This window comes from Acanthopagrus latus, chromosome 16 (assembly GCF_904848185.1).
Source record: "Acanthopagrus latus isolate v.2019 chromosome 16, fAcaLat1.1, whole genome shotgun sequence".
Taxonomy (NCBI): domain Eukaryota; kingdom Metazoa; phylum Chordata; class Actinopteri; order Spariformes; family Sparidae; genus Acanthopagrus; species Acanthopagrus latus.
The window spans coordinates 6814149-6824107 of record NC_051054.1 but is presented as its reverse complement, the minus strand read 5'-3'; the positions used below and the strand labels follow the sequence as shown (position 1 = coordinate 6824107).

General features: G+C 41.9%; 1 protein-coding gene across 1 annotated transcript; it reads right to left on the bottom strand.

The window, feature by feature from the left end:
* Positions 1-580: 580 nt before the first annotated feature.
* On the bottom strand, positions 581-9326 carry hltf (helicase-like transcription factor). The gene is made up of 25 exons (XM_037071121.1): positions 9186-9326; positions 8305-8507; positions 8047-8213; positions 7760-7905; positions 7526-7617; positions 7198-7269; positions 6619-6810; positions 6286-6360; positions 6060-6117; positions 5875-5938; positions 5493-5560; positions 5152-5199; positions 4937-5047; positions 4747-4838; positions 4434-4583; positions 4197-4329; positions 3941-4076; positions 3307-3486; positions 3059-3174; positions 2778-2959; positions 2409-2531; positions 1883-1995; positions 1612-1792; positions 1213-1293; positions 581-1078 (listed from the first exon to the last, which is right to left on the bottom strand). Exons 2-25 carry the CDS (start codon positions 8500-8502, stop codon positions 935-937), a joined length of 2922 nt encoding a protein of 973 aa, XP_036927016.1. The 5' UTR covers positions 8503-8507; positions 9186-9326; the 3' UTR covers positions 581-934.
* Positions 9327-9959: the final 633 nt, after the last annotated feature.

Genomic DNA, 9959 nt, shown 5'->3' with positions numbered 1-9959 from the left:
ATAATAATTGACAAATAAATAATTCCAGCTCTCTCTGGAGGAGTCGGTCGCACAGCCAGACCTTCTTGAGGAAAAAACACACAGTTGTATCTGATTCTGCCGAAATCCAACGGCGTTAACCAACAGGAGGAGAGCTCAGAGATTACCTTTTAACTATTATTGTTGGTTTATCGTCACTCAGGTTTATCAACCTGACTGCAGCAGCGATTTGGAGGAGATGACCTCCTTTGTCAGGTGTTTGTTCACTGTAATGTTGTCTGTCTCATGGAGCAAGAGGGAAGGGACTTAACTACAAAAATGACAGTACAGAGAGGAGGTAAAGAAGTTGACCTGAGTCCAAAGAGATGCACAACCTTAGTGCATGCCGTTACTCACCAGCCTATGGCTAATGTACAGTTAAGTAATCTGACTGTTTGGGGTGAATAAACACCTGTACAAGTATCGTTAATGTGTGTAAACTTCACCAACTTCTCTATCCTGGAAGTAGCAATACGCGACCAAATGAATCAATCTGAGTAAACTTGTGGATTTCTCTGGTTTTGAACATTGTTGGAAACATGAGATAAAGCACACAACTCTCCAGAGTATATAACAAAGGTCTTGTCGTTTTCCGACATCTTTATGCAGAATTTGACAAATGTAAATCGAGACAAACAGGCCTGTCACAACTCAACAAAATCAAAAAGATTGCCTAGTGGTGCATCCTGTGAATGACTTACTATCAAAATGTTAATAAAACAGGTAGAATTAAAATAGAACAATAATTATAAACTATGACAGAAAAATAATAACATCAAAATATGAACCAAACATAAACAACGTGTGCCAAAACTCCAGATATGAACTGACAAAACAAAAGACAACACAGACAGCTGTTGTGATGGTTCAAGGTGACAAGTTTGTCTTGTTGCAGCTCAGGCCCATTGTCAGACATCTACAGCTCCATAAGAGCCTTGATGTCATCGATACGAGATGTTTTTCTGTCAGAGTTTGTGGAGCCAAAAGCCTTCTCCACCAGGTCCTGCTTCCCCCTCTGGATCTCCACCATCTTCTCCTCTACCGAGTCTTTTACAATGAACTGTAGCAACAGAAACATACATATATAGATACAAGGAAAAATGTTCCAGTAAGTGATGTCTCTCACACTTGCTAAGGAAAAATGCACATAGCTTAACAACAGTACAAACACAAACGGTGTTCTAGTTTTCTGACCTTGGTCACAACGACTTTTCTCTTCTGTCCCAAACGGTGGCAGCGGTCAATACACTGCTCCTCAGTAGCAGGATTCCATGCCTTAAACACACAGTTCATCACAAGTTACACTTTGTGATTTAGCATCTCTTTCTGTGTGATGTCATTTTTTTATGATCAAGTTTATGTAGATAACGGCCTTAACATCGGGAGGGTGATCTTTGCTTAATGGCTGTCCACACAAGAAAGATTGCTATGAGTTATATTTATATTAATGAGATGTTACAGCTGTGTGTTACACAGAAAAAAAAGTCCCAGAAGTGTATAATTGTAGGAAATTCTTCAAAGATGAGCAGTGTTAGAGGAAGTGTATGAATTACGTTCGTCTGGGTCTGGTTTCAGGCCTGAGTTAGAACTTACAGGGTCCATGAGGAAAACATGTGACGCGGCCGTCAAGTTAAGCCCCACCCCTCCTGCTTTGAGTGACAGAAGCATGATGGCAGGACTGTCCGCTGCAGTGCTCTGAAACTCCTGGATGACCTGAGTCCTCTTCTTTTGGCTCATGGTGCCATCCAAACGCACGAATGTGAAACCATGCTCTCTGGTGAAGAGGAGGACAATTCCTGCGCTGTTATCAGACCTCTAGACCTCTAAAAAAATCCTGAACCTCAACTTTGAATGTGTGTATTACCTCAGTGGAGTTTCCAGAATGGTGAGGAAGCGTGTAAACTGAGAGACTACCAAACATTTGATGCTGCTATCTTTACATCGCAGCCTGAGCAGGTTTCCCAGCAGCGCCTGCACCTGCAGAGACAAAAAACAAACACGACTATCAGGCAGTAGCAAACAATACCCGTTTTCCACTGCTGTCACACTGCTGAGTTTCTGAATGATTCTGAGACAAGAATTAAAGAGTCACAAAAAATACCAGTGTCAGAAGAGCTACTAAATGGGTAACAAGTTCTGACTCTTAAAGTCATTCCAATTTGTCTCGTTTGAAGTTGAGCCTCAGTTGGTGCAAATAATTATGGAATGATGGCATTCGAGGCGATTTTGTATTTGTGCATTGTATTTTTCATTGAGAACTTGTGCATTAATAATATCAATGTAAGAGAGGGCGATGAAGTCCATGTCAAGCACATTTTTCTTAGAAGTCTGCAGTGTTTTTACTATTGATTTGTCGGTTCTGCAGCCTCAGCACAGTATATGCAGTGTACCTTTGAGCTTGTCCTCCACTTCTCAGAGTTTGGAGTGTTTTCTTCCTCCACTTCCTCCTGTGGAAACTCCACCAGCTCACTGGTCTTGATCTCACTTCGACAGAGAGGACAGCGTGCTGTGTCCTATGCACAGAAACACAAAAGGAAAAGATGGATCTATTAATGATAAGCAGCCTCGGGAAACTGAGGTAAAGATTTAGATTTACACCTGAGGCATTTCTAGGAAATGGGCCTACACCGATGATTAAAACAACAGTTTGGGTCCTAATCAATATCAATAATTTATGCTGTTATTTATTTGCTTTTTTTGCCTGGAGAGGAACATTAAGATAACTGCCAGATGAGAATTATCCACTGCGACACATGTACCTGCTCGGTGCTGATAACCTGGGCAATGCAGGGCCGGCAGTAAACATGGGCGCAGTGTGTGATGACGGGCAGCTGTACTGAGTCCAGACACACAGAGCACTCCTCATCAGAGCCGCTGGCCAACACCAACCGCAGCTTCTCAATCAGACGCTCCCGCAGTTCTGCAGGCGTCGCTCCAGCACCTGTAGACAAAAGATGAATACATTTAAACAGGAAAATGATACCAGAGGAAAAAAAACCTCACTAAAACACATATAGAGGATTCAGAGGCTATACTATACCCAGATCTGAGAGTGTTTTTGCCAGCAGGTCTGGGTGGCAGCAGTGCTGTCGAAGCCTCATCAGGATGGCCAACACATCAGCATAATTCCTCAAGACTGTCCCTTCAGCTACGTATCTATACACACACAAAACGTTAAGACAACTATGTCAAAATGGCCTCTTCAACTAACTACTTTTGTAACTGATGATCATTTCTATCATGTCATCAGTTCATTCAGTGCATATGTTTGTACACAATGACACATACCTGCGGATGGTGTTTCTTCCCTCATTGCGTGCCAGCTCGTACTCTTCTCTTTCTGTCCGGCTCAGCTCGACCTGCTCCACACAGACTGTCTTCTCAGGAAGCAACACCAGGGGGCGCCCATTCACCTCGCTAGTCTTGGTCCGCCGCAGGGTGATGCACTTCACCAGGGTCTGAAGGTTCCTGCGCACAGTATCAATTGTAATATGACAAATGCTTGCATGTTGACCAGGATTACCAATTTTCATGCAAAACTCACACAGGACGAGTGTTTCTTAGCATCTCCAAATACCCTAAATAAAGTCTTAATCATAGGAACACTTTCTTTAGAAGTAATGGTACAACTTAGATCCCTGATACGTTATTCAAAAGTATCTAGCTACAACGTGAAGTGTTAAGATAGACTACTCTGCCATCTGAAAAGAAAAACAGCGTAGACAGCACAGTCAGCACATTGGAAACCCCCTTCCTCTTTCCGGTTGCTCTCAAGTAGCCTCCAAGATGCCGACCAGGGGGCCAAGACCATGGAAGTTACAGAAAGCATCCTGGAGGATGTGGTTATGCTGATGTTATGCATAACCACACAATAAATCTGGAGTACTTTGGTAAGGTGCATGAGATATCTGTGGGCACTCACTGCACGCCGGCCCTGTCGCCCTGAGTAACAGGTCTCTGGATCACTCTGTTCCACCACTCTCTCACATCGAAGGGCTTCAGACGCAGGAAGGCCAGCAGCATCCACAGGTCCTTCACACTGTTCTGGATTGGCGTACCTGGAGGGAAGGACAGTCAGTCACAATGAGCGTTTATGGTGGATTATTATCATCGAGCCCAAGAATGTTTCTGTACCTATATTTTGGACTATCTATGTGTGTGTTAAAGTTCAGTAATACCTGACAAAATCCAGCGGCGCTGAGCTTTTAAGTCGAGCACAGCTTTACTTGTCTGTGCATTGGGATTTCTTATAATGTGTCCTTCATCCAGTACAATTCTCAGCCAATCAATCCCATGGAGCGGACTCTTACTCTGAAAGGGAAATGAATGAAACAAACAGTTCATTAAATGACTTGGTTGAGCAGCACAGTCTGTACCACATTTGCATCATCTCCCATGTGAGCACATCGGCTCACCTTGCAGCTGAAGTCTGCACTGAGAACATTGTAGGTGGTAATCACGACATCCTGAGAGGACAGAAACTTCTTGCTCCTGTTGCGAGCCGAGCCGTAATACAGATACACATTTAGCTTCACGTCAGGGCGCACATGCTGCTCAAACTGGTCCTGTGCACACATACAAAAGGACAGAGGAGAAAAGCATGACACACGCTGAATCCTTTATCTACCCATATCATCAAGCTAATTAGGAGGACAGTGCATAAAATAAGTTCAGTAACATGATGAGCGTCTTTTTCTGTGTGTTGTGCTGTGTTAGTTGTATTCCTACCAGCCAGTTGCTGAGCACAGACAGTGGGGCGATGATGAGAGTCGTTCTTGCTGATAAGTCCTCTGCACTTTCAATGATAGAGGATTCCGCACCTGCACATTCATAAAAAGACATTAACATCTCTAGTATCTCAACATCATTAATGAATACAGTGAGTGAAAACAGCAGGTATAAATATACTCAAACTCACTGATTGTGGGAGTGGCCTTCTTGGTAGTTTTCTTCTTCTTTGCGCCTGTATCTGTCGCAGAGCCACCCAACGCTGCAGCAAAGTCCAGATCCTCCAGAAATACTGAGGCCTCTACACAGGAAGAATAATGATTCAAACAAAATGTAAAAACAAACAATAGTGTCTTCAAGATGTATATATTACAGTGCACAAATACAAGATTACTGGACTTGCACCTTTACTGGGCTTTCGCTTGGTGGCTTTCATTTTTCCTTTGCTTGTACCTGTAAGTGGAGAAGTCAGGTCAAATGTAAACCACAGCCTCCGTGGAGCAAGACAATAAATGCAAATAGCAGATAGCGGTATGTAAAAGTTAAATGGTGGGATGACACATCTGATGTCCTTTATTCTACCTTTTTAAGTAGAAAATACTGGTGTTTTTAGTAAGTATTTCTCTAACTAAACTTGTACATCTGGTGCTTGTGGATGGATGTATATTGCAGTGCCAATGTCACTGTTGCGCTCAAGTCAAATAAACAAATTAAACAAAAACACTGAGATGAGAATCGATTCTTACTTTTATCTGGCTTGTCCACAATCTCCACTAATTCTGAGGAATCACCAGAAATCATCTCCACCTGTGGACTGACCCACAGAAGACAATGTCAGCACATGTATGAAGACACTTGACTGACTCCAGTGAAGAAATTAAGTCAAGACAAAATACAAGAAGCGATGAAGGCAGCTAATTAATAATAACACTCAATGGACTCAATCATTGGTACATTTACATATCAGGTGTGCACATGTATAGAAAGACTGATGGGAAAATTAATGGGCATAAGTTTAATTTTGCATTTTTACCTTTACACATGATCACATTTGGAATTAAAACAAAAACCAAAGCACTTACAATGTAATCTGACCATGCCTAATTTAATCAATGAAATCACACTTACATGTCTGAGTGCAGAGAACCAGATGCTGCTATATCACTCGCTCCTGCTCCTGCACTGGTGCTTCCTGAGGCAAAGATGCAATATCACACACACAGGCACAAAGAGAGATAAAGGAAGACTGAGGCATGAGGCAGGAAAAACAAAAAAAAACAAACAGCAGTTAATGTATTGAAAGTTGTGAGTACCTTCAACTTTGGAGGCCATGTGTGGTTTTGTTTTGGTCTTCATGGGCGAGGACTGCTCCTGCACACACATGAACAAACACTTTACAATGGTTGAACACAAGTCACTCAGACATGGTTTGAGCAGAAAATTCAAGCACTTCAAGGTAGCTTAACCAAAGATGTATAGACTCTCAAAGCCCAATCATCACATCTAAAACTGCAAGAAAAGGCAAACAGCTACACTCACACATTTCTGGACAGGAAGAGGTTTTCCTTGGTGAAAGTTGGTGAGGATCAGAGAAATGGTCGTTAATGTTTTTCCCTGAAAAACAAGAACAGGGGCTTTAGTGTTGAATTAGGTCGGCTTAAATCTCAGCAGTGTGAATACGGTTATTGTAGTAAATGTCTTTTCATCTTTTCTTTGTTTTAATTGGAGATAATCTGACCAAATCACATCATGGGCTAGTGTATAAATCAACTTGTAATTCATCACTTAACCTCTTTTCAACTATAATGATATTACATCACATAAAAGTTGAAAGTAACACATTTAGAAAGTGGGTGTGTGTGTGTTACTCACCAGTCCCATGTCATCTGCCAGGATCCCCCCACGAACTCTCTCCGGTATTTCTTTGGCAGAGAAACATGTGAGGCTGTTATAGTACAGCTCGCCTCTCTTCTCCCAGAAGGGTGGCAGCCCAGATTTGTTTTCTCGAGCACACATCCAGGATAGCGCCTGCTTCTGGTGAGGCAGGAGAGGAGTACCAACGGCCTGCAGAGAAAAAGGACATTAAAACTCCGCTTTGATAGAAATATACAACAACTAGTACTTTTCAGACTAAAAGTAGAGGTGAGAAGCAGTTTCTCCAAAAACTGAGCAAGAAAAAGAAGGGAGGAATGTGCATAGTTTGTTTCAATTATGTCACAGACATTTAGCTGATGCTTTTATCGACATTCACCATCAGTGTGCCAAATTTTAGATTAAGTTTGAGCAGCATTACAAACAACCAGCAGCAAAGAATGAAGGGCGTCATTAAGTGGGCATACCAAAGAATCTGGGGTTAAAAACAGTAAGAATCATCATACAATCATTAGTTAATGACACAAATGCTGCTGACTACAAACAGATACACAAATTGCAGATGGTTCAAATACAAACCTTGGCTGCTTCTTTTTCTCCATCTTTACTCTCCATTAAGCCTTCGAAAAGGTTGTCAAATGAATTTCTCAGCTGAAAAGAGAGGATGATGTGTAAATCTATAGTCATCCTACATGATTTCAGCATAAAAACAACAATAAAATTCTTTATGCACTAAAAAGTCAGACAAAAAGAGGCTCTTGAAAGCCAATAACATGTTTTTAATAATACATTTAGCTGACTGAAAATATTTCACCTTTGGCTGGCAGTGCCGTTACCCAATTTTACCATCCATTAAAGTGACATCCAGTTTACTGTCTACCGTTTGCCTAAATCATAAGTATATTACCTCCTGTGCAGTCAGTGGGATTGTCAGACCTTTTTTCGATAGCAATGCAAGGGCTCCTTGATTCATACTACTATAGGGTTTCTGATTTGCACCTGAAAAAACACATACACACAAACAGCGACTGTGAGTGAAAGCTGGGCTGTTTTTAATGCAACAACATGGGCTACACTGATATATATGAGAGCTTTAACATCAGGAGGAAAGTGAGATTCTGGCGGTTCAGTGCGTTTGTACCTGTTGCTCCTCCGCTTCCACCTGTGTTCAGTTTAAATCCTCGACGTGCCATGAATTCATTCACAGTCGCTTTGTGCTCTTCTTTGCCCCAGAATGACAACATCACTGGCATGGTGAACGAGTTGTTCGTCCCAGAGGGCACCACCCTGAAAAATAGTTGCACAAAATCACACACTGTTTTCGTCACACTGTAATCGTGAGGGACTTGCGCTTAGATATCATCTTAAAACCACTGTATGAGAAAAATATAAAGAAAAAAAATGACGCGTCGAGAACAATCTACTCACCCCTCTACTTTAGCCAAATTGTTGTCCATGACGTAGGCCATAGCTGCTGCCAGCTCCCGCTTGATGTGACCTACTTGGTTGCCATAAATGTTGGCGACCATCACTGCATTCCTGTCATACTGATTCTGGGGCTGTCGCACTAAACCGACCATTTCCCCTCGATTTACCTATCCAGAGTCAAACACAGATGTGTTAGAGGTTTTGTCAATCTGCACTAGGTGGTAAATACATTTTTATCGGCGACTGATTGATCCTCACCACCCCTGTGTAATATCTAAGGCCGACCACAGTGCCTCTTAAGTGGCCAAAGAGCACGCTGCCATCGGCTTCTGGCTCCGGAGATACTGCAGCTCTGAGGAGCTGTAAGAGAGTCTCCGTAGTGTTTTCATGGGGGTCTGTGAAGAGGTCCACCTCACTGGACCTGTCCGAACCAAACCTCCACCTGCCGGAAAACATGGCACCTGGAGAGCACACAGAAACACATCCACAATCAAGCAGGCAGAAGGCCGTAGATACAGGTCTTAGGTGTGTAGAAATAAACATTTCATAGATGCATAGTGCAGAAACAAGTGATGTGGCTGAGACAGAGACACCATTCACCCTATTCCAAGACACTGCACCACCAACATGATTTTGAAGCTGTCACTTTAAGGTCAGAAAGTTGAATAATGATGCTTTGAGATAGAGCAGAATCCACGGATGACACCATGTCAAGCCATGAACACCTAACTTCTGGGTGGCTGGACTATAGGAAAAGTTGAAGCTGGTGCATATTTCTTCACATTAGACACATAACATGAGGTTTACACGCCGAAACTAGCGTAAATATATCCCTACACTGGAGCAAAACGTTGTTGAACAGCAAAGCAAGCTGGCCAAATGCCGTACATGTGTTTGCCTACAGACTTATGAGCTATTTAGTCACAGCTGTGGCACATAACTACTCAGATAAGGTCGGCTAACGTTAGCTAGTTAATATTAACTAACTACATCAACATTAACGGTTCTTGGAAGCTAGCTAACCTAACGCTTGTGTTGAAAGTGTTTGAGGCTGTTAGCTTCTCCTGGGCTATCTTTACTATAAATGTACATAGAAATGATTACAGTGTTTCATGTATCCCTGATAAACAACCTCTTACCTCCTTCTCCTCGGTGGCTGTCGACTTTTCAAAGAGAACTGTAATTTTTGTGCTTCAGATCCGTTTCTGTAGCTAATGTTTTTAAATCTCGAAGCGTCAAGTGACGGTTACTGTACAACTTCCGGTGGTAGCCTTCAAAATAAAAGTAAACACGTCACGTTAAAGTTGTGCCCGAGTAAAAGTCTGAAAACATCAGACATTACGAGTAAAAGTAAATGATGCATGTATTGTATGCATTTGTATTGTATATGTAATCTCATAGTCATTTTACGGCTTAGTATTTGGTTTGGTTTTAGAGGAATGTTGTAATATTTCATACTTTTATATAAATAAAAACTGACCAAATGGAAATAGCTGCTGTAACCTTACAGCAACAGATTGACTGGGGTGCTGAAACTGGTTAAAATGACATTAAATCAGAAGACACACTTTTATCTTCTACAGTAATATCACATGTCAATATTGCAGCTGATGAATATCTGTGGATTTTGAATAATAAGCCATCGGATTATGTCAGCCTGGGCTTAATTTTCAGGGGGAAATATTCCATTGGTCCATCGAGGAAAAAAAAAATCAATAATGCATAATCATTTGTTGAAGCCTAATATAACATTATTATAGGAATGCTCTGCAGACTCCATATGTTTACATCTGAAATCAAATTCATTTCCTGTGTTGTGTGCGTGTGGCTTCACAGCTCAAAACGTCGCACGCAGCCTTTTTCTCTCCGCTTGCATTATGCGCGCTGTGCGTTTCGCCCAATGAGCGCTACGG